The sequence below is a fragment of the Nicotiana tomentosiformis genome, chromosome 7, assembly GCF_000390325.3.
Source record: "Nicotiana tomentosiformis chromosome 7, ASM39032v3, whole genome shotgun sequence".
NCBI classification, from domain to species: domain Eukaryota; kingdom Viridiplantae; phylum Streptophyta; class Magnoliopsida; order Solanales; family Solanaceae; genus Nicotiana; species Nicotiana tomentosiformis.
Window position 1 is genome coordinate 35,181,286 of NC_090818.1, and position 25,065 is coordinate 35,206,350.

Here is a 25,065-nt window from a genome sequence, read left to right on the forward strand (position 1 = left end):
CCTACCTTGGAGTTGAAGCCATTGCCTTCACATCTTCGATCTGAATTTCTTGGCCCTTGTTCTACTTTACCCATTATTCTTTCCTCTTTTTTGACTAACGTGCAGGTGAATTCTACATTGGCAGTGCTATATATGGTACTGATTTGGTAAAGGATGCCTTGGAAAAGGTAAAGTTGATTCAGGAGAGACTTCGTACAGCACAGTCCAGACAGAAGACTTATGCGGATCAGAAAGTGCGTGATTTATCATTTATGGTAGGTGAAAAAGTTCTCTTGAAGGTTTCGCCGATGAAGGGAATTATGAGATTCGGGAAGAAGGGCAAGTTGAGCCCAAGTTTTATAGGCCTATTTGAGGTGTTGAGACGAGTTGGGGAGGTTACTTATGAGCTTGAATTGCCTCCCAGTCTATCAGGAGTTCATCCGATTTTCCATGTATCTATACTCCGGAAGTATCATGCTGACCTATCACACATGTTGGACTTTAGCACAGTTCAGCTAGATCAGAGTTTGGGTTATGAAGAAGAGCCATTTGCCATTGTTGATAAACAAGTTCGCCAGTTGAGGTCCAAGAGGATTTCTGCAGTAAAGGTCCAGTGGAAGGGCTAACCAGTTGAGGAAGCGACTTGTGAGGCCGAGGAAGACATGCAGAGTGGATATCCACACTTATTCAGCACTCCGGGTACAATTCTAAACCCGTTCGAGGACGAACGTTTGTTTAAGAGGTGGAGAATGTAATGACCCAACCGGTCATTTTGACTTTTAGAAACCCGTTCCCTAAAATAAAACTCCTCGAACATGCTTTTATTAATTTATGACTCGCGGGGATGGTTGGTTCGGGATTTGGAAGTGTGTGGGTTGAAATCGGAACACTTGGTTCCTTAAGTTAACTTTAAATGGACGAGTTTGACTTTGGTCAATAATTTGAAAAACGAGGATCGGACCAAGTTGGAAGTTGGGAACCAAAACTGAAGCTCCCAACTACTGTCAGAATCGCACCTGCGCTTGGCCAGCCACAGGTGAGACACTCGCAGGTGCGGCAGTAGCTCGCAGATGCGAGTTTTTGTGCGCAGAAGCGGAAAAGGGAAGGGGCAATCGACCGCAGATGCGGAGAATTTGCGCACCAGCGAACGCGCAGGTGCGAAGCTTTGTGCGCAAATGCAAAAATTGACCAGGCAAGTGGAACTCGCACCTGCGAGGATTTTCTACTGGTGCGGTACACTGTCCACAGGTGCGAAAGACTTGTTTGGGAGAAAGCTTAAAAGAACGGGAATTCACTATTATTGCCCATTTTCTGCCATTCTTGGGCGATTTTGGAGCTTTTTGAGAGGAGATTTCAACTAACAACTTTGAGGTAAGTTAATTCTATATCTTTTGAGTTAGTTACATATATTATGGGTAGATTATAACTAGTAAATCTTAGAAATCAAGGGTTTAGGTGAAAAACCTAGATTTTTATAAAAATGAGATTTTAACCACGAAAATAGTTATGGAATTGGGTAGAAATTTTATATTCAAGTTCTTGAGATTATGGAAAACGTTTTCATCCTAATATTTCCAGAATCTGAGCACGTGGGTCCGGGGTGAATTTTAGGAATTTTACCATTTTGGAGAGGGTAATTTATTTAATAGATGAATTTCGAATTATTGAACATATATTAATTATTTTATATAACCTTTGGATAGTTTCGGATTTTTCGCTATCGAATCGAGAATTTTACGCGACGCGATAATCGGAAAGTAGACTTTGAGACGAGGTAAGTCTCTTGTCTAATCTTGTGAGGGGAAAATTACCCCATAGGGATTAAATTGAATATTGTTGCTAATTGCGGGGGCTACGTACGTACGAGGTGACGAGAGTCCGTGCCTAGCTACTATAAATGCTAAAGTCGGGTAGTTTAGGACTCAAAGCATGAAATTCTTGTGTAAATTGTATCCCTTGATTAATTAATATTAATTGATATATATGAATATATTGTGAATTGTTAGATAAAGATATTAAAGGATGGAAATATCATATGCTTGATTTTATGTTTAAATCAATTAATTGCTAAAAAGAAATTATTCTCCTCCTGAATTTGTCTTATAATAAAAATACTCTCCTTCCGGAGGTACATAAGAAAATGTCCTCCTTTCTTGTGGAGCGGGCCGAACGCCTCGGCAGGATAGATGCATCTATGGATCGCGTCGCACATCCCTCGGCAGTGTGTAGGACACTCTGGATCGGGTAGTACGTCATCGGCAGAAATCGTGCTTAATAATAATAATTATACGATACTTTAATAATTTATTTCATCTTGCGAAGCTAATTGATAAATTGGAAAAATCATTGAAATTTAATGAATTATTATTCTTGCTTGTTAAAGAATTAATATTATTCCTGTAAATGATATTGAATTGATAAATTGGAAATTATTTGAATTGAAGGAATTTAATTAATATATTGAGAATTGTTGCATTTGAAGGAATTTGATTATTTTCGCTGATTAAATAAATTGTTTTAAATTCGGTAAATCATGCTGATTTAAATATCCTAGTTATATTTCAATTAATATCATTGACCCATAGTGAGCGTCAAAATCGGCCATCTCATCTCTACCACTTCGAGATTAGGTTTGATACTTACTGGGTACACGTTGTTTACGTACTCATACTACACTTGCTGCACTTTTTGTGAAGGACATGAGGCAAGTACTAGCTGGGGACCTATCGTCTTACACCCACGTTATCTAGGGGCATAGTGGTGAGCTACCTTTCTGATCCGTTCTGCAGCTACTAGTGTCTCTCCTTGTATTTTTCATTCTGTCTATTTTTATTTCAGACAGTATTTGAGGTTTTGTATAATCTACTAGATGCTCATATACTTGTGACACCAGGTCTTGGCACACACATTGGTAGAATTTGGTGTTCTATTATACTTTTCTTGATTTTAAATTTTTTTCAATGTATGCTTAATTTATTAGTTGGCTTGCCTAGCTGTAGTGTTGGGTGCCATCACGACTTATAGGGAAAATTGGGTCGTGACATACGGGGAAAGCTCTTTGTGATGTGAAAGCCGCAGAACTCACTTTTCGAGTGGGTGATGAAAAAGTGGTATTTCATGTGTGCAAGTCCATGCGATAACCAAATAGCAACGAGGTGTGTTCTTTTGTGGACTTGGTGACCGATGTTATTGTTGATGATACCATGATCAATGTTGGTGATATGTTGGAGGCCATCTTGCTCAACTTTGATGATGACGAGATAGATAGCTTCATGGAATGTGTGAATTCTTTGCAAGGAATGGGGTCGTACAATTATGCACCCCGGAAACTATCCTTGGATTTTGAAAATAGGAATACTCCTCCTACCAAGCCTTCCATTGAAGAGCCTCCTACCTTGGAGTTGAAGCCATTGCCTTCACATCTTCGATATGAATTTCTTGGCCCTTGTTATACTTTACCCATTATTCTTTCCTCTTTTTTGACTAACGTGCAGGTGAATTCTACATTGGCGGTGCTACATAAGAGGAAGAAGGCTATTGGGTGGACATTGGCGGATATTTAGGGAATAAGCCCCGCATTTTGCATGCATAAGATCAACTTGGAGGAGGACGCCAAACCATCTATTGAACTTCAAATGAGACTCAATGAGGCTATGCAAGAAGTTTTCAAAAAGGAGATTATCAAGTGGTTGGATGTCGGGGTTGTCTACCCCATTTCTGATAGTTCATGGACTTCTATGGTTCAATGTATCACAAATAAAAGGGGCTTGAGGGTGGTCACCAATGACAAGAATGAGTTGATTCCTACAAGAACGGTGAATGATTGGAGAGTGTGTATGGACTATCAGAAGCCTTAACAAAGTCATAAGGAAAGATCATTTTCCACATCCCTTCCTTGACAAAATGCTTGATAGGTTGGCCGGTCGTGCTTTCTATTGCTTTCTTGATGGATATTCGGGCTACAACCAATTCCTTATTGCTCCACAGGATCAAGAGAAAACAACCTTTATATGTCCCTATGGTACATTCACCTTCAAGCGGATGCCATTTGTTTTGTGTAATGCACCGACGACTTTTCAAAGGTGCAAGATGGCTATCTTCACGTACATGGTGGAGGACTACCTTTAAGTTTTCATGAATGACTTCTCAGTGGTTGGGGATTCTTTTGATGATTATCTTGCAAATCTAGATAAAGTGTTGGCAAGATGTGAAGAAATGAATTTGGTGCTCAATTGGGAGAAGTGTCATTTCATGGTCGAGGAAGGAATTGTCCTTGGCCATAAGATCTCAAATAATAGAATTGAAGTTGACAAGGCAAAGATTGAGGTGATTTCTAAACCTCCACCTCCAACTTCGGTGAAAGGTGTGCGGAGTTTCTTAGGCCACGCGGGGTTCTACCGGCATTTCATCAAATATTTCTCTAAGCTGGTAAACCCGTTGTGCAAGCTTCTAGAGAAATATGCTAAGTTTCACTTAAATGATGATTGCATGAGAGCCTTTGAATTGTTAAAGTTCAAGTTGGCAATGTAACGACCCAACCGGCCGTTTCAAGCATTTTCACTTTGCTAGGAGGTTTGGGGGCATGAGTAGCTCTGTATGATGTATTATGACATGTGTGAATCGTCGGTTGTGGTTTTCAGGTTATTCGTAATTGATTTGGAAGAAAGAATTTCATCGCTGAAGCTTTAAGTTGGAAGAGTTGACCAAGTTTGACTTTTTTTGTATTTGACCCCGGATCGGAGTTTTGATGGTTTTATTAGGTTCGTATGGTGATTTCGAACTTGGGCATATGCCCAGATTTGCCTTTGGATGTATCTTCAAGGTTCTAGCGTTAATTGGCAAAAGTTGGCAATTTGGAGTTTTGGAATGTTCATAAGTTTGACCGGAAGTTGACTTTGATGATATCGGATTTGGATTGTGGTTCCGGGAATTGGAATAGCTTCGTTATGTCATTTGGGACTTGTGGGAAAAATTTGAGTCCATTCCGAGTTGATTTGATATGTTTCGGCGCAAGTTTCGGAAATTGAAAGTTCATAGTTCATTTAAGTCGATTGGAGGTGTGATTCGTCATTTCGATGTTGTTATGTGTGATTTGAGGCCTCGAGTAGGTTTGTGTTGCGTCATGGGACTTGTTGGCATATTTGGACAGGGTCCCGAGTGGCCCGAGTGAGTTTCGGACGAGGTTCCGACCATTTTCGTTTCATGTTGCATTGCTAATGTCTCTCCTCTTTGTTGTCGAAGATTAAGCCCTTCAATTTCTTCTACATTTGCACTTTGATTTATCATTATGGCATTTGTTTCAATCTTTTGACCCTTTTTAGTACATTTTAATACGAATAACAGATAGACTACGAATTAACTAATTTACAAATGTTAACAGTTTTGACGGTGCTAAACTTATTTCATTTAAGACATTAAACTACCATACGCGTTTAACCAAGCTGAGATGACACTAGGTAAATTCTATTTGATAGCAGGCACTCAATTAGTATTTTGTCTGATAACAGGTACTCAGATATTAGTCAATGTGTGTTCATAGTTAGTTAAAATGTGCACAAACTAACCTCAAAGAAAATCACAATTAAAGAAAACGTCAAATTCGATTCAAAGACAGAACTACAGATTTATTTTTTTATTTTTTTCCGTTAGTTTTATTTTTTTTATTTGTCTAAAGTTTGATGGATAAAATTACCCATAACTTTGCTAAGAACATCAAATTCAAATAAAGGTCAACTTTGTTACAGTTACTTCTACAACAATCACTTATTTTAGTGAAGCTAAGGTACAAAAAAGTATTTTGTACACTAGTATATAGAACCTCAGTAACTAGTATATAGAACCTCAGTAACAGTACTAGACCTAATAAGTTTCTTTCACCAATCAAACACAGAAAAATATTGGAGAAAAAAATGTTATTTATACAGATGAGATACTTGATATCTAACAGCTTGTTTGGATTGTTGTAATGCATCGTGATGTATTATATTATATTGTTTGATGAATACAACGTTTGGATATATTATATCGGTTGTTGTCGTGTCATGATATTACGGACCAATAATATGAAGAATAAACTTACAATATTACTAAGAAAATATAGGATACAAAGTATAATTATTATACTATATAAAAGAGTAGGGTAAAAGATAAATCACGATTATTTAATAATAAGCAAGGACAAAATAAGAGAAAAAAGGCAAGGCAACGCCACCACACCAAATCCATTGTTCCATAAAGTGGCACTTTTCGTCGTTACGAAACGACAAATTTAACGATACGATACAATAAAATTTAAGTACCAATCAAAACAAACATTGTATTTAAAGTAACAATACGATACAATACAATAGGTAACAACCATCCAAACAAGTTGTAAAGCAAAGCCTAGGGGATAAATTTAATTCAACTCCTGTATAAGCTTTGTTTCTTGTAAATATAAGTTTAATCTGTTTTGCTACTGTTTACCAAAAGAGCACATCTCTACTTGGGATTCTCAAACTTTTAAAGTCACGGGGCTATTACATGGTACACTAAAATTTGAAAACCCAGGCAATTACACTTTCGAGGTTCGTCGCATATACCTATTTAGGCATAAGCTGATGAAGACATGGCCAAAAATTATAAATATCATGAAAGAATATATTGTAACATCTCTAGTCAAAACTCCCAACTTCAACAGCCCACACAGGAATGCTCATGTATCATGTGGCACAGCTCTCTCTGTCCATACTGAATCCGGAAACTGCTAATATAGCATCACATACTTCATAAGAAAAAGTAAAGGTACACTTCTTAGACTGTGGTATTTGCTGGAGCTTCGTGCGTATATAAACGATAAAATGAGAATCACATTTACAGCAATTAATATCTTACCACTCATAGAGGTCGCTGATCAAAAATCTAGTCCTCCTCCATAGGAACGTCTGGGATATCAAACCTATCTTCTTCAATTGCTTTATTAATCACAGAAAGAGGACTTGGTAATAGAGAGTTAAGAAAAATTTGTCCAATGATGCAGCAGAAAAATAGTAATAGGAATATCCAACAAGTGAACCTTAGCAAGATGAATCTACATTTACTATTTTATTTCAGTCGTAAAGAACCTTAGGAAATAAACCTGTTAAAATGCATACAACTTGAAAAAACAACTGGCTTCAAAGACGCACAAAACTTACAAACAGAAGATAGCACCTTGCTATGTGCTATGCATGACAACCTACCACAGATTCCTTTCACAGCTTCTGAGAAATGGAAGGGGGTTTGTTGTGCGTGGGTTGGGGGGGGGGGGGGGGGGGGTAACAAAAGGGTACATCGATCTTTCCTTGTTAGTGTTTCACCTAATTAATGTCTGAGGGGAACCATTAGTGATTATCCCATCAATGCAGATATGCACACTCACAGATATCCCTAAAGCGCAAATTTACTGATATAGCAGAATTGAAGCACGCGCTGTCGAAGAAGATTTAAAGACTTTTTGTTTCATCCGCAGTTTTTTACAACATTAAGAATCCCTCTATGATATGGAAATAGCAGGTGACAGCACAAATAAACCAAATTAAGCTCAAGCTGAAAGATTAAAACCATCAATGAGAGGATATCAATTGACATAGCACCATCCTCCTTTTCCCCCCGACTTCTGCTCTTATCGATTTCCCTCAATATGTCGGGTGTAATCTGCATCGAAGGCACAAACATAACTTGAATGTTTGCTTGCAGCAACAGAAAACAGAATCAACGAAAATAAAATCCAAAAGCATACCAGTCTATGTCTTTGCCTTTCAACAAGTGCTCTTATGTTAGCTTTGTCCTCTTTTCTCAACTCAGTTTTGTACCTGTAACGATTCATCGTATAAACAATATTCAGAAATTTCATCTCTTCAAAAGCTATCATGTTCTTGGACAAATTGACAAGAATGCAAAAAGGAAAGAACCCAATACTGAGGCAAGATAAAGGTTACTAGTAAAGTACTATTGATAGAAAAGGACATACATCACCAGAACAAGTGTCAGCAAACTTGTCAACCTCAAATATATTAGTCATGCAGCGTCAGCCATACGGCATAGGGAAGTAGACATTAGTAATAAGCAAGATGTTAAATCTGTTCCTTAACATAAAAGATATTGTTGCTACTCGCCATTTTATAGCCCTTTTATTTTTGTTGATAAATTCGTTATGATATCTTTACATAGGAGTGTCAATCCTTGTGGACAATGGCAAAAAAATTCAAAGCAAGTATGATAATCCTGGTACTTGAGAGAGAAGACAAAATAATTATTAGAAGTCGAGACCGTGTAAATGAGTCTAACAGGTAGCTTATCAATGGATTAAGTATGACATGTAACCTTAAAGCTTTATTACCATTTTAATATATTGCCACCATGAAGAGGAAGAAATACCACAAGAAATGACAGGGTGAAACTAACCTCTGCACAAATACAAGAAGTGACAGGTGCCAGATCACAGGCATGACTCTTGTTTCATCAAAGAAGCCCATGAAGTGTGATACCATGGCATCAAGTACACGATAGGGCAAAGCATATTTCTTCTCAATTAGTAACTTGATAAAATAACTGCAGCAAAAAGCAAGAAAAAAAATTGATTAGACTAAATGTCGCGGAAAAAGAACTCTTAGAGGAATACTACATTGGCATGAGCCTACACAACTTGCATGATTGAAACTATCCTGATACTTATAAATCCATCCATATAATTTAGCTCCCCTTGATCTCAATAAAAGCAACTATTTCCTGTAGGCCCATCCCTAAAAACTAGACATCTTTGTTTAAATACAGAATTTTTTCCCCAAGAATGCAAACTAATATAAACTAATGCTACTTTATAGTAACCAGTATAAATATGATATGGGTTACTATTGCACAAAAAATATTGTTACTTTATATTACTACAAACTTGATGTTACACAAACTATTCAACCTTTTTCACATTAACCATTATTATAAGCATTTATCTACCAAAATTGAACCTGATAGTCCATTCAAACATACATTTTTATTTTTAGATCAAACTAGTCCAAATTTATTGAAAGAGGGAGTTAGCAACAGATATTATTTCACTATTTAACCCATATCAATTTGGAGAGAATTTTTTTTCCCATAAGACTATTTCAAAAATTCCCCTGCGGAGTGGTTATCATCATTTTTTTTTTAATTATTTCCTAAATGAAGTGAATAAGATCAAACAGTATACAATACCAACAATTCACTGTTCTCGCTACTTTAATACTATCACTCAGACAACCATAACATGTTATGCTTATCTCAAGTAACTCAGTTTGTCTGTCATACACAAACTAAACTCTCTTAGGGAACCCAAAAAAAATAATAATAATAATCCTATCTACAATAGTAGTATACAAATTTTTACTGCCTTGAATCATGGGTAACCAAAAGGAAAAAGTTCAAAACAATAAAAAGCTTCAAAAATAGAGATATAAATTCACCAGATATTCCCATGTGAAGCATGTGCTATCGTTTAGTACCAACCTTAACAACGCAATAACTAAGATTATTCCATCATTGCAAGATTGTAGACACATATAAGAAAGGAAGATGTCTCGAAATCTTCAAAATTAACTGTGATAAGCAACCGTTTTATTTATGCATGCACAGAAATTTATCATGATCGAATATTCGGATGTCACACTGCAAACCTTAACAAAGCAATAACTAAGATTACTCCATCATTGCAAGATTGTAGACACATATAAGAAAGGAAGATGTCTCGAAATCTTCAAAATGCATGCACAGAAATTTATCATGATCGAAATATTCAGATGTCAAACTGCAAGACATCTTGAGAAAAACAAGAATCTATTCCTAAAACCTCCTCTCTTTTTTCTCCTTTTTTTTTTGCATAGCAATGTGGTAGGAATAGACCAATCAAGTGATGATTTACTGAGAAACAATTTTAGCTTCCATGTATAAGATCAGCAAAATGCTTTAGCAAATATGAATATTATGAGATCATAACAGTAGCTATTACTGAAAGGACCAAAAAGAAAAACATTGAAAACTGTAAGGCAACATGAGGTAAGTAAGTACAACACGTAGAATACCTTGTTGTGCCACAATACTCCATCTCTGCAAGCTTCAGCAGTGCCACACTGCATTCCAAAACGATATAAAGTTAAAGACTTCTCCAAGAATGAGGTATTACAGTGACAATAGCAATAGCTTGATAATAACTGTGCTCACTTGCAAAACATGAAAAGAACTTGCAACAAGAAAAAAAAGTTTTAGAAGTTAGGTACTCTTTCTGTCCATAATCTTGTCCCGAGCTGAATTTGGTTATTGAATTACATAAGAGTATCTAACATTTTGGAACTAAAACTTACCGATTTAATAGTATTTCTATCCTACTTAACATGCACCTACCCGTATTTTCTTCTTTTGACGAATTGAAGTAAATTTCACTCCAAAAGCCAGTCAAATTGACCACTATCCAAGTCAAATAATAGAACTAAAGTGAGATGGAGGCCGTACACAACTTGCAATGATCCTGTTTTTGTATTCATTCAAGGCTTGTTTTGTGCCAGAAAGACAGTTTTTAGCCATGATACAGGAAAGTATAAATAGTTTACTAACCTAGCAGCTCCCATATTAACAAGCAATTTGTAGGTGTATGTACTACAACTATTAGGACGAAAGGACAACACTATCAAGGAAAGTGCAAAGACTTGTAGCAGATACTTGTTGCTTGACTTCTTAATTAGTACTTGATTGAATTTCAGTTTCTTGCACATTGAACCGAATACATTTCTTCCAGATTGCTTGTGACCCCAATCATCATAAAATAAACAGGTAAAAAAACAAACAGTTACTACATAACTATGTCAACCATATAAATGGTGAAGGGTGAGAACGATAAGTGAAATTCTCAATGGTTCTCACAAAAATATAGGTAGACCCCCAGCAGAACTATGAGAATCTCACTGTATAACAATGATGACAACATCTTCTTTTGAAGCCCTAAAAATGCACAGGTCACTGCTATCATTATAAACATTTCCAGCAGCCATACCTAGCATGAAGATGTGGAATGGAAACCTTCTCAATAACACTGCCGAAGATGACAGCCTCCCGCAAGGTGCATGTCCTTGACTGGATCAGAAAATAGGCATTTCAGAAAGCACAGGATAAGCATCATACAGATATATACAAAGAGATACTACAGAGGATAGAACCATATTAAATGCACTTGTCCTGACAATGTGAAAAGCACATCAGAGTATCTGAGAACACTGATCTTAAAATCAGACACTCAAGTCATATCTTAATACAGGATGGCCATGAGACAAGGGACTACTATACATGCTATTACCAATCTGCCAGGTAAACCAGCAACATTTGTGATCAGAGCACGATGTTAACTTAGGCATTTATATACTTGCAATGAGATTAAAAAATTTAATGGGAAAATATTAATGACTACCAATGTGGGGAATCAGAAGTATAAAGAGAAAATGTTAAGGCTTAATGCTCGAATTCAAATTCAACACAGACAGGACTTTCAACATTCATGAAGAAGCACGTATGGATAAATTGCATAAGAAACACGGAAATTGTGAATACCAATTTAGCGAAGACTAAATTTATATAGTTTACAGAGAGGGAGAATGTTATTCAGATTTACGATAGGACGTAGGTGTACAATTCACAATGCAACCGAACTCACAAGCCTACGGCACGGAAGTGACAGATAAATAAATGTATACTACACAGAAAGCTGATATAAAATGCATAAATCTATATACCCTCAAGTGTACAACTTCTGTTGATGGCAAAAAAAAAACTATATAGGAAGAAGGACGTCAAATTCTCAAGTAACTCCCGGTAAACAACAAAACTCTCAGCATGCATGTATCATCAGATATCACGAAGTTTTTAGTAAAGTAGAGAAGTAGATAAACGGAGAACCCATTACCCACTCTTCAATATCCCAGTGTCACGACCTTTACTGTAAAGCATGTCCCTTAAACAATCAACAGACAAGCTAGAGAATATAGCTAATCAAAACAATGTTATTTTCTACAGAAGAAAGTGAAAACTTTGGATATAATTGCAATTCTCCAATCGGTTTAAAGAATTCTTTCACAATGGTTATATACCTCACATAAAGGAAACAAGATTCCCTTATTGAAGGCAGCAGGCTTATAAAGAGATTTCTTCAGAGACTGATACAGAGCAAAATGCAATCTCTTATTCTTGCGAATATCATCTCTAACTCGTGGTAGCAAGACAAACTTGTAGAAGCGCTCTGCCTTCTTGACACCCAAATTTGAAGCAAATATTCTTGTGGCTTGGTACATTGCATTTGGTGACCATTTCTCAGGTTCTGTTAAATATAGAACGTCTTCCCAATATTGTAACGAAGGAATGTGTTTGAACGCTTTAGGCATCTTTCCTGAAGTGTATTTGCTAAGATGCTTGCCAACACTGCATAACAAGCACCGCCAGACAGCCAAGGTTATTAATGCTAAGTTTGCATATAAAGAACTGATAAATAAGGACCATGAAATAAAACATACCCTTTGTACAACTCAATGATCGAGTCATCCAGTTTGGGCATTGGTTGCACTTCTACAGACAAACTATATCAGTTATCATCATCAAGACAGCATCAAATTGCTTCTTTTTTTATAATAATGAATGCAATTAAAGCTTGGCTTGCTCGTGAACAATCAAAAGAAGTCAATTATTGGCGATAGTTATTTTCCGTTCTAAAGTGAAAGAGAATAAAACCTGAAGAAACTTGTGCATCTTTTTCCTTGAGCTTTCCGATAATGATGTCGGCCAATGTGAGCTCGGGGCGATTATCTGCAGACAGAAAAGCCTCAACTAGCCTCACCTCCTCTTCATTAACTTGATCCTGTAACACAAAAAGAAAATAGAAAACATAAGGTCGTTAACGATTGTACACTAATACCAGGAGAAGCTAAGAAAAAGAAGCGAGTTAACTATTATTTAAATTTGAAATTTTTCTTGGTAGATATCAGTTGAAATTCAACTTACTGTATTAAACAGATAAAATGCTCCTGTTGTCGCTAGAGATGAGTTTAAAAAACCATGAGAAGTCATAATAGGAGTAACTTGTAGCTATCTATTGCTTTATCCTTAGTAGTAAAGCCACCCAAAAAGCTGCTGCCAATCGACCCCAGAATCCCCAAACTATCCTAGCATAATGTCACATAAGACTCCAAACAAGTTGGGGTCTGCTGTATGAATGTTCTCTGACCACAAGTTAGGGTCGGCTATATGAATCCTCACTGACCATGTTACTCCATTTAACTTCATCTCATACAAATATTATGTAAACAATCATTTGCAATCAGATATAGAAGAAAAAATAATTGAAGTTCATATAGGCATTGTAATAACACGATACGTAAGATAATTGCTACATTTATCAACCATGTTAGCAAGCATTAAGCTAAAAACTTTAAGAAGGGTTACCTCCAAATCACCATATTGGCTTAGGGTCTCGTTGAACCCACCAAAATTATCAATGTCGTCATCGTCTTCCTCCTCTACAGCTTTAGTTGCAACAACATCCTCATCGAAAACTAGAGCGTTAGGATTTCTCTCTCGAGTCTCCTCTTCATCTACCTCCTTCTGCTGAAGTAATGCCTCCTTCAATATTTTTGAGCTCATGCTAGACGATATAACCTGTCAACACAAAAAGAATCAACAATTTCCAATCAGCACATGTCGTAATACCAGTTCACCAACTACTTCGTCTAAATTAACTTAATTAAAAAAAAAGTTTGATTGCCTGTTGTTGCTGCTGGTGGGATTTAGGAGCTTTGGAGCGTTTTTTAGAGGAGGCTTTGGATTTGGAATCATCATCTTCAAGAAAAGGTTCTGGATTTGTGAGTCGTTCTCTCTTCTTCCCCATTTTTGCTTTTGCTCCAAACCTCACCAAGGGCGGCTCTAGGGTTTATGCCACAAATATTTAAGGCCCCAAAAATATAAAAATAAAGTACTACTACAATGTAATTTATATTTATATAATTATTGATAAAATATTTTAAATTTTAATATTTATTTAAAATTTGGTAGATATATGATTGAATGAGTTAATAGGATAAAATTTGACTTTTAAAATACCATATGACTTGAGCCTAACTCACATATTATGCGTTATTCTCTCGCCACTTTTTTTTTGTCTCAATATTAGTATGAATTTTTATGAAAGAAATTTCAGGGTCTTTTAATATCTTTTAGTTTTAAGCCATCAGTTTCGTGGAGCTGCCCTCATTAATTATCAACAATTATTTATAGATCATTGCCCTATGAACGTGTTATTCAACCAGTTTTCATTCACATTTGGTAACTAAATAACATATTTACTGATTGTTGTCTTATCTTAATTAAGACTCTATAAAAATTTGATTTAGAATATCACGGGATGGATATGTGGCTCAAGTAGGAGACTAGTAAAGCTTTAATTTAGGTTCCCAAAATTTTAATAATGAATTTTATGATTTTATTTCAAGTTAGACAATATTAAAGTTTGCAAAAAAAAAAATACAAAAAAAACTTGGATAAAAGAAATAAAGAAATAAAGACTATCTATTCTTTAACACTAAAAAAGTTTTAGAACTTTGAATTAAATTACTTAAATCTTCATATTAGTAAATATATACTTTTTTACAACAATATCAAAGGTAACATATTGAAAATACATGTATATCATCTAATTTATTTAAGTTACCTCTTACTAATATAAATGACTAGTTTTACGGTACACGCGTTGCGCGTGTACCCGATATTACGATCAAAATCTTTTTAAATATCACATAAATATTATGAAAAATATCTTGATTTATAGAATAAAGACTAGATAAAATAGCTAAGATCCTAAAATATGAATGTCAATTTTGTTTAACTATTTCTATAAGAAAAGAACGTCACTCCATAAAATCCTTATATTTGGATTTTGATACATGGGCTTTTATTTAGTTTAGAAGCTCAGAATAAGCACAATATGTTAATTTGTATTAGCATTACTCACGACAATATGTAAGTTAGTATGTAACCTTTAAAGTTCTTTATAGGAAACTATTTAAAAGGTTAAGCTAAATGTAATAAGCTTATATGATTATAAGAAAATGAACAATAAAGAGGATCATCGCAATTATACTATGAAATATGAATATGCTAAAGTTATATCTATTATTCAATATTAAATAATTTTATTATTTTAGATTTATAATATTTTGAAGAAACAGTACACCATTGAAGGATAATATGATCTATCAACATTACAAAAAGATATGTTCATATATAAATGATTATGTGTGTTATAATATTCTTGGTTTTGGAGACAAAGATACATTACCTATAATTTTATAAAGAAGAAAGGATGGTCCGTTTTTTACTTTGAATTAAATGAACTTGGCAGTTTCCAAAAACAAAAAGAAATAAATTATATTCAATATAAAAATATAACATTTGTAAAATTCAAAATGTTAGGAGTAATTAAAAAGGTAAAATAAACTATTCATAAGTTTTTGTTTGACAAGTAGCAAAGTTGTAAATTAAAGTGTATTTCATAATTCATATTAGATAAAATTGTAATTACACTCAATTAGGAATTGCTAAATATTTAAAGACAACTTTGTTCCTTCTTAAAAAGTTAATTTCCTTTTTTATTTACATTTAGGATACTTTTTTTTCAAAAAAAATATTTCAAAGAAATCAAATTAACAATAAAATTTGTTAGAGACCCTTGGCTACCACTTGGTAGTCAGAAACAAACACAATTCAAAGGCAAAAGTAGATAAAATTTCCTTCTTACGCATCTTGAAGGAATTATAGTTTAATTCAAATTAGTTTCTTTCTTCTAAATTTTGGAGTGTTTTTTTTTATGGGTAAAAGGATCTAGAAAAGTCAAATTGGTTTATTTATAATAAATTTCAATAGTTTTAAAAAATTATGAGTTTCTATATAGTTCAAATAATGAAAGATTTTATAATCATAATTTTATTTGATTTTAAAATCCTATATTTTAGGAGAATAATTAAATTACAATTTTATCCAATGTGAAATCTATTTTTAAAGGATAAAAAAGGCGAACGATATTTCAGTAAGGGTTATTGTGCTTTTAATATAGTATATATATAGATAGATAATACTATTATGTGAAGTTAAAGGTTTTATCATAAAGAATGTTTTATTATAAATAATAATTTCGAAAAAATGGCAACACTAAATTTTTTCTGCATTTTTTTCTGCTGTATTTTTTATGGCTACACTACTGTGCGCTAACGTTTAGTAATATCTTATATAGGACGCCGTTTATTCCTTTTTCTTTTCTGGTCAACATATATCATTTTTAAAAATTATTAAATACTGGTCATTTTTAACACATTTCAGATTGGCTCTTACTGTTGTTGTTGCTACTTCTACTTTTTAGACCTCCGAGTCTAAAGTTTTAAATTGACATAACTTACCCGAAGGTCTAAAAGTTAAAAAATTTCAAACTTTCAAAACTAAAGTTAGGCTGCGGTTCAAATTTCATCTGAAATCGCTGAATTTGAATTGCATTCAAACTTAAGACTCTAACTTCAAACCTGATAATTTGAAGTTTGATTATGAAGCGGCTTTATTTTATAAACTTTGACTATTACTTAAATAGCGATCCTAAAAGTGGCTACATTGTATAAACTTAGACTATTACTTAAATAGCAATCCTAAAAGTGGCTACTTGCGCCCAAAGTATTTCATAAGAAAATAGGGGGGAAAAGTTAATGCAGTAGTCACATATTAAAGAAGCGACCTGCTGGAAAAAATAATTAACCCAGCCCCAACTCTTTGTAAGAATTATCCCAATGATCTGAAGTTTGATTATGAAGCGACTATATTTTGTAAACTTCAATTATTATTTTAATAATGATCGTAAAAGCGGCTACTTGTGCACTTCTCCCAAAGTATTTCCAAAGAAAATCAGGAGGGAAAAGAAAATAACGCACACTACTAAAAATCACCTCTTTACCAACGCCAATTACCGACGGACGTCCCTCGGTAACAAGGCTTTACCGGCGAAAGTCTGTCGGTAAGTAGTTGGTAGGTAAATCCTTCCTCGGTAACATAAATCGACAAAATCCGTCGGTAATTACTGATGGACCCCATCGGAAAGCCATCGGTACATTTCTGATAGTGGTTGGTCAAATAATTTTACTTACCGATGGATATCCGTCGGTATATTATAAAATAATATAATATTAATAATATCAATACCGACGGATGTCTGTCGGTAAATTAAAAATAATAATTTAATAATACCGACGGACACCATCGGTAAGTTTAGAATTTTAATTTAGTAATTTAAAAATTAAAAATATGAATAAATTTATATCCCGATGGTATCTGTCGGTAATTTTAACAAAATTTGAAAATTTGGTTCAAGACTACCGACGGACTCCCTCGCTAATTAATAATGCTGGATTGAAAATGAATAATTGTTCCGACGGACTCTGTCGGTAAGTCCCTCGGTAAATCTGATACATTTTTGCCAGGGAGTGCCTATTTTTTGCTGCACCACCTGCCAGCCAGAATATTACAATAGACCTACCAGCTAGAACATTACAATACAAACAAAAATGCAACCACAATAAAGCTCAACTTAACAACAACAAAACTTTATAAACTACCCAAACATCAAAACTATCCAACCAAACTTCAAAGTGTAACATTCAAAGTTAACATCCAACTAAACAACAATCCAACCAAACATAAAATCACTCCTCGTCTTCGGATTCCCCCCTATCTTCTTCATGATTTATATTATTTTCATCACTTTCATCCTCTTCATGAATGTGGCTTTTTGGCGGAGAGTGAGGCAGACCGATTAAGTGATTCACTTAAGCCTTGAGGGAGTCGATGTCATTCCTAAGTGCGTCTCATGCGTGGAGTAGAACTCATCGATGCATACAACCTTTTTAGCCTTGGTATAAGAGGTAAATAATGCATAGACTTAACCGCAAACCTTATTCCCGTTGGCAAGCTGTTTAAAGCTAGACATTCCACAGAATTTACAATTCTCTAAAATTGCATCATCCTTATAATACAACATGCAACCCTTTTCACAACAATCAATTCTCTCTGAAGAAAGTCCTAACTTGGAAGCCAATCTCTTTGCCTTATAGTAATTATCGGGTATGTCTAGGTTCGGATTAAGTTCTTTCATAAGCTCAATCATAGAGTCCATGCCCGCTTGAGAAACACTGGCATCTGGTTTAATACTTAGTAGTCTAGTCGCTACAGATCGGAAAGTGGACGACTAGCAGACTCTAACTGTGCATAAAAATGATTTGCCTCTTCATTGGGAACTTGATCAACATATTGTTGGTTCTCACCCTCATTATACATTCCAAAAGCATCCATAACCATTTCATGTAATCTAGGATCTTGACTACTTTCACCAATATCAAAATTATGGTTATAAATATTACCATCACTACCCTCAGCCTCTCCATGGCTAGTCCACACATAGTAATTATCCATAAAGACCTTACTATATAGATCAGTCTTAACATCCTCTAGTTTCAACCATTTTCTACACTTGCATTTCGCACAAGGGCACCTAATCATCCCCTTATTTTGGCTAAATGACTTAGCATGATTAATAAACTCATCAACACCCTGTACAAATTCATCTCTTAAACCCCACCGATTAGGAAGATTCCTATCGTACATCCACATACGATGTTCCATCTACATATACAAACAAAAAATTTATTATTCTTACTCATTTAATATTATAACAATTACAACAGAAGAAACATAGTTATTCTAAGCTAAATAGAATAAGACCAAATCTTGTAGCAAAGGTTCAAGTTCTCCTTTCCGATACAGCTTAATAGTATCTGTACCCAAAGAAAAAAAACCACAACAGTAATTCAACTCCTCCGACAAGTTTTTTCATGTTCCAATAATTATGAATGTTATTCAAGTATTCAACAGTAGTTGGAGTTAATTGAGATATTGCAAAGATTGTCTAGAGAATTGAACTAGAAAAGGTACTCTGTTCATTAGCTATAAAGCTTTATCTTCATTAATTCAGCACAACTTCTGTAGGTACGACATACAATACCAACCACTCATTTTTTTTACAATAATCCACGAGAGTCTGTTGCTAACGGTCTACAAACAGCCTCGCAAGATACTTAATAACTAGAACTCTTCACAAGGCCGACAATGTCGTAATAGGTTATAAACTTGGGAATCAAGTCAAATCATTATTTTCAAGGAAAAAACATAGAATAGCAATACTTTGTTTCTGCAAATGCACGGTGAAAGCATAAGACTGATCAGAGAATGTACGTGTACAACCACCAATGTGTTTGGCCCCTGGTCATAGAGAAAAACTCATTTATTACAAGTCCTTCACATAAACTAAGCAATAAAAATCAGCAACAAATGCCAACGGAATTTGAAAACAGGCACTCTCTTCGTTAAGAGGCAGTATGCGTATTGTCAAACTATTCAAGCAGTTGTCTCTATTTTTATTTTTGTTTTGGCTTTGTAAATTCGAAGGAGTTCTTTATATTTTCCTCATGATATTAAACCAAGGTGTCTATAAACTGTCTTATCATACATACTGCCTCTTAAAGATGAAATATTTCCAAATACTTATGTTGCTCTCCGCGAAGACGGCTATTACTTATGAAAATTTCACACATAAAGAAGTTTGAGTTCATTTGAGTCTGGCCTTAAGAAACTCTACAATTAAAACCTGGTCTTCATTGTATAGTGTCTTTCTTAAATGGGAAGTAGATGCTTATAGGACAGTGCAATTAACGCCGAAATCTCTCTCTAAACAGAAAAAAGATTGAGCATTCTCCAAGGGACTTCACACTTGACCCAATTTGGCTCTACTTAATTGAGTGATTGCAAAACCATTTTTGAAGAAGACTTGAGGATGGAATACTAAAATAAAGCCCATCAAGGTCTAAGATTCATCTTCACCAGACCCTTCTCTTTCCTTTCCTCTTATCCTAAACCTCCCTTCCCCTTCACATTACTATGAGAATTTGTGAACTCAAACCACCCCCAAAAACGACCTCAATGGCCGACGATGGAAGAAAACTTACCGGAGATGGAGAGGAGTCTGAGTGCCGACGATGGCCGTTTATTGCCGCCGCCGCCGCCGACGATGGCCGCTTGGATTGAGTGCCGACGACGCCAGTGAAGCGGGGATTTGCCCTAGAAGCAGTGAGGCGGAGTGTTTAAAGTTTATGTTTATGTTTAAGCAGGGAGGCGGAGTGCTTATTTGTTAAACAAATTAATTTATGTTTAAGTTTGGTTAAGTAATTAGCAAACATGTAATTATATAAACCAAAATTAATGACCCATAATTCTGGTATAATTATCAATTTATAAGCTAATTAATTATCACTGATACACTTGTAATTACAATTTACAATGTAATTGAACCTAACATAACTTAAGGATACTAGCTAATTAATTATTAATATTAATTAATGATACAACTAATATATTTCTACTTACTTTAGTTATCAATTTAAGATAATTAAATAATCACTAAGATTTTTCACGTATACCATTAATAAACTTCTATTTAGTGTGTAATTAATAATGTATAGGCTAGTGAATCACTAACATTACTTAAGGATATATTCTTAGTGCGTACACTTCTACTTAGTGTAATTATCAAAATCTATAAGCTAATTGTAACTATTATACTTCTATATTTAATATAATTATCAATGAATTGCCTAATAAATTATTAATATTAATTAATAATATTGCTAATATAGTTTTACTTACTTTAGTTGTCAATTAAAGATAATTAAATAATTACCAATATTTGTCAGTGTATCATTAATAAACTTCTACTTAGTGTGTAATTATCAATGTATAGGCTAGTGCATCACTAACATTTACTTAAGGATGCATCCTTAGTGTGTACACTTTTACTTAGTGTAATTACCAATATCTATAAGCTAATTGTAACTATTACACTTCTTACTTAATGTAATTATCAATGAATTGCCTAATAAATTATTAATATTAATTAACGATATTGCTAATATAGTCTTACTTACTTTAGTTGTCAATTTAAGATAATTAAATAATTACCAATATTTGTCAGTATACTATTAATAAACTTCTACCTAGTGTGTAATTATCAATGTATAGGTTAGTGTATCACTAACATTACTTAAGGATATATTCTTAGTACACTTCTACTTAGTGTAATTATCAATCTATAAGATAATTATAACTATTACACTTCTGCTTAGTGTAACTATTAATATATAGGCTAATCAATTATTAGCACTACTTAACGATACCACTAATAAACCTCTACTTACTTTAATTGCCAATTTAGAGATAAAGAATCACTAACATTTCTCACAAATGGCATTAATACACTTTCATTTAGTGTATAATTATCAATGTATAGGCTAATCAATCACTAACATTACTTATATAAGGATGCCACTAGTTCACTAATACTTAGTGCTATTATCAATATATACAAGCTAATATATCAATCACCAACATTACTTCCAAATATATTATTAATACACTTATACTTCGTATAATTATCAATCTACAAGCTAAATATAACTAATACACGTTTACTTAGTATATTATCAATGTGTATGATAATCAATCGTTAACGTTACTTAAGAACACTGTTAATACACTTCTACTTACAGTAATTATCAATTTATAAGATAAACCATCACTAATATTTCTTACGAAAAACGACTAATACACTTCTTCTTAGTGTGTAACTATTAATGTATAGGTTAATCAATGTAGCTAAGGATACTACAAATTCACTTTTACTTAGTGTAATTATAAATTACTAAGCTAATTACCACTAATATTTTTTTAAGTTGTGTAATTACCTACACTTAGTGTAAATTTTAATAAATAGGCTATAAACCACTACGATAATTAAGTAAATACTTATCGAGGGACTTACCGACGGCCTCCCTCGGTATAGAATAATAAAAAATACAAAATAATTATGTATAAGATTATATATTTAAATTACTGACGGAAGTCCATCGGTATTGTAAGAACAAAATTCAAAATATTATGTAAATGCAATAACGATTGAATATGTCGATAACTTTATTTTTTTTTCATTTATTTTTTTTTAAAAGCACCGATAGACACCGTCAGTACCTAAAAAAAATAATTCAAAAATATAAATACAAAATGTTCCGAGGGAGTCCGTCGGTAAATTACCGACGGAGTGCATCGGTACAACCAATTAAATTTTGACCGGTCAAAATATCATTATTTATCGAGAGTTGTCCGTCGATTATTTTTTAAAAATATTAGAAATTAAAAAGTTCAAAAGTACCGAGGGACTCCATCGGAAAGTCTCTAAGAATACCGACGGAAAAAAGTCCGTCGATACTGCTGCGTCGGTAAACGGCTGTTTTTTAGCAGTGGCAGTAAGTCACATATTCAAGAAGCGACCTGCTAGTAATTACCTATAACTTCCATATATGATGTTTTCAGCGCACTATCGTCTTGTGCATTTTGAAGTTTGTGTAGTATAACTGTACAAGTATCAAGTTTACAACGGTACAAGGCTACAAGCCATGGCTTCTATAGTAAAAGCTTCAAAAAATGCTTATGTATTGTTGGTGCACCACATATCATTCAACCAACTACAACTCCAAACTAGTTATCATTATCTATACGAATTCTACGACTACGAGGCATCCTAATTTGATTATATGTTAAACCATTGATTTAGGATAATCCTGCTCTTTTATCCAAATTTAGTACGAAGTTTATTCGTGCAAAGACACATTGAAAATTTCGTACTTATGTTGTGACTTCCTTCTCCATTTTGTTTTGTGCCTCTAAAAAAGAGCAGTGTGGTGCACAAAGCATCTCGTGTTCACGCAAGTTTCGGGGAAGGACCGTTGTCACGATCCCAAATTCCCTCCGTAGGATGTAGTGATGACACCTAGTCTCTAAGACTAGGTAAGCCTATCAATGCGGAATAATAATAAATATCTGAAATAAATAAACTACAATTCAAACAATTTCAACTCCCAAAACCCGGTAGAAATAAGTCACAAGCTTTTAAAAATTTATTCTCTATGTCTCTATACATCAGAGTCTAAAGCAAATAAGGAAGACAACATAGTAAGATAGAAGTGGACTCTGGAGTCTGCGGACGCTGGCAGATATACCTCGAAATCTCCTCGTACAGCTAGTTTACTGATGCGTGATCTGATAAGGTGTACCTGGATCTGCACAAAAAGATGTGCAGAAGCGTAGTATGAGTACATCACATCGGTACCCAATAAGTGCTAAGCCTAACCTCGGTAGAGTAGTGACGAGGTCAGGTCAGGCCTTACTGGAGAATAAATAATGGCATGGTAAAATGTTTAAATAATATTATAAGATAAAATGACAATGGAAATGAATCAAATAGTATGTCACATTTAATTACATCAAATAATAGCAAATAAATACCTCGTGGAAACAAAACAAAATTCTTTTCAACTTGAAGAAAATCACAATAATAATCAAAGGCAACTGCGGCCATAAATCAATATCAGCAAGGGCACTCCCGAGGTACCGTCTCGTAGTTCCAAATCATAAACAAATTCACAATATCTCATTTCCTTATACCACAGCGGGAGCCTTCACAATTTATTTAAAGAAAATATTTTTTTCCCCGAAATAGCATCTCGCAGTTTAGCCACCCTTATCACACCGCATGACTTCTAGTAGTCACCCCTACTACCCACGCATATCAAGCCACCCTTATCTCAACGAATGTGTTTTAACACCCAGACCTTATACCACCGCATGCGTATCAATATCACAATATATCACAATTTGTACATCAAGTGTCCAATATTTTAATTTTCCACAAAAAATCAACAACAATATTTTTCAATAATAAAGAGCTCACGGCTCATGCCAGAATAATCCAAAAAAAATCTTACGTAAATATTCAAGAATAAATAACTCAGAAAAATAATATTTTAAATTTTTAATACGTTGCTTCAATATCAAATTTAAAAATGTCAAATACTTCATATTAATAATATTTAATTTAAAGAAAATCAACCTTCAAATAATGCACAGTATAAAAGAAACCAAGTTTTAATTAAACAGGTAAAACAATTAGCAGAAAAAATGTAAACAAATCTAAAATATATATCACATATCAATGATGAAGAATATAACAAGATAAAATAATTTAATAACTGCGCAACAATAATCTACACAATTTAAAAATATAATCTTTCACATTTAGCCCGTGTACACACTCGTCACCTCGTGTACACAACTTTCAACACATATCAATAATCGCATTAATATCAATTCTAGGAGAAATTTTCCCACACAAGGTTAGACAAGTCACTTACCTCGACTTGCTCCAATTTAATCAAGTATTATGCTTTTTCCTCGATTTTTCGACTCCGATCGACTCGTATTTAGTCATAATTAATTCGATACAGTCAACAAAAATTATAGAATTAATTCTATACGAAATACTATATTTTTTCAATAAAAATCCGAAATTAACTAAAAAATGGCCTGTGGGGCCCATGTCTCGAAATCCGGCGAAAGTTACGAAATATGAACGCCCATTCAACCACGAGTCTAACCATACCAAAATGACTAAATTCCAATAACGATTCGACCCTCAAATCCACAAATCTATCCAAGAGGGTTTTCAAATTTTTTCAACTTAAATCACCAATTAAACGTGATAATCCAAAAAAAATCTTACGTAAATATTCAAGAATAAATAACTCAGAAAATAATATTTTAAATTTTTAATACGTTGCTTCAATATCAAATTTAAAAATGTCAAATACTTCATATTAATAATATTTAATTTAAAGAAAATCAACCTTCAAATAATGCACAGTATAAAAGAAACCAAGTTTTAATTAAACAGGTAAAACAATTAGCAGAAAAAAGGTAAACAAATCTAAAATATATATCACATATCAATGATGAAGAATATAACAAGATAAAATAATTTAATAATTGCGCAACAATGATCTACACAATTTAAAAATATAATCTTTCACA

At 34.0% G+C, this 25,065-nt stretch overlaps 2 protein-coding genes across 4 annotated transcripts; both read right to left on the reverse strand.

The window, feature by feature from the left end:
• Positions 1–6,269: 6,269 nt before the first annotated feature.
• LOC104108203 (bystin) lies at positions 6,270–13,954 on the reverse strand. Of its 3 annotated transcripts, none has more exons than XM_070181443.1 (12): positions 13,772–13,954; positions 13,453–13,665; positions 12,742–12,868; positions 12,528–12,576; positions 12,108–12,435; positions 11,021–11,100; positions 10,056–10,103; positions 8,404–8,550; positions 7,739–7,811; positions 7,578–7,653; positions 6,853–6,959; positions 6,270–6,742 (listed from the first exon to the last, which is right to left on the reverse strand). In XM_070181443.1, the coding sequence occupies exons 1-11, from the start codon at positions 13,892–13,894 to the stop codon at positions 6,880–6,882; spliced, it is 1,344 nt and encodes a 447-aa protein (XP_070037544.1). In that variant the 5' UTR covers positions 13,895–13,954; the 3' UTR covers positions 6,270–6,742; positions 6,853–6,879. The 3 variants fall into 3 exon arrangements, with proteins under 3 accessions (XP_070037544.1, XP_070037543.1, XP_070037545.1); XM_070181442.1 differs by having other exon boundaries at positions 12,528–12,579; XM_070181444.1 differs by having other exon boundaries at positions 6,511–6,742; positions 6,853–6,956; positions 12,528–12,579.
• Positions 13,955–17,448: 3,494 nt separating this feature from the next.
• LOC104108202 (uncharacterized) lies at positions 17,449–20,231 on the reverse strand. Its single transcript, XM_009617184.4, has 3 exons — positions 20,097–20,231; positions 19,276–19,353; positions 17,449–18,717 (listed from the first exon to the last, which is right to left on the reverse strand). The coding sequence occupies exons 2-3, from the start codon at positions 19,303–19,305 to the stop codon at positions 18,262–18,264; spliced, it is 486 nt and encodes a 161-aa protein (XP_009615479.1). The 5' UTR covers positions 19,306–19,353; positions 20,097–20,231; the 3' UTR covers positions 17,449–18,261.
• Between the last annotated feature and the right edge of the window lie 4,834 nt (positions 20,232–25,065).

Coding starts and splice junctions, on each gene's coding strand:
- LOC104108203 (XM_070181442.1), bottom strand. CDS start 13,894: ATGGGGAAGAAGAGAGAACGACTCACAAATCCAGAACCTTTTCTTGAA. Junction 12,580..12,741: donor AGATGCACAAGTTTCTTCAG/GTTTTATTCTCT, acceptor GTTTGTCTGTAG/AAGTGCAACCAATGCCCAAA. Junction 12,436..12,527: donor ATCATTGAGTTGTACAAAGG/GTATGTTTTATT, acceptor CTTGTTATGCAG/TGTTGGCAAGCATCTTAGCA.
- LOC104108202 (XM_009617184.4), bottom strand. CDS start 19,305: ATGCTTTCACCGTGCATTTGCAGAAACAAA. Junction 18,718..19,275: donor CGTGCATTTGCAGAAACAAA/GTATTGCTATTC, acceptor TTGTATATGTAG/ATGGAACATCGTATGTGGAT.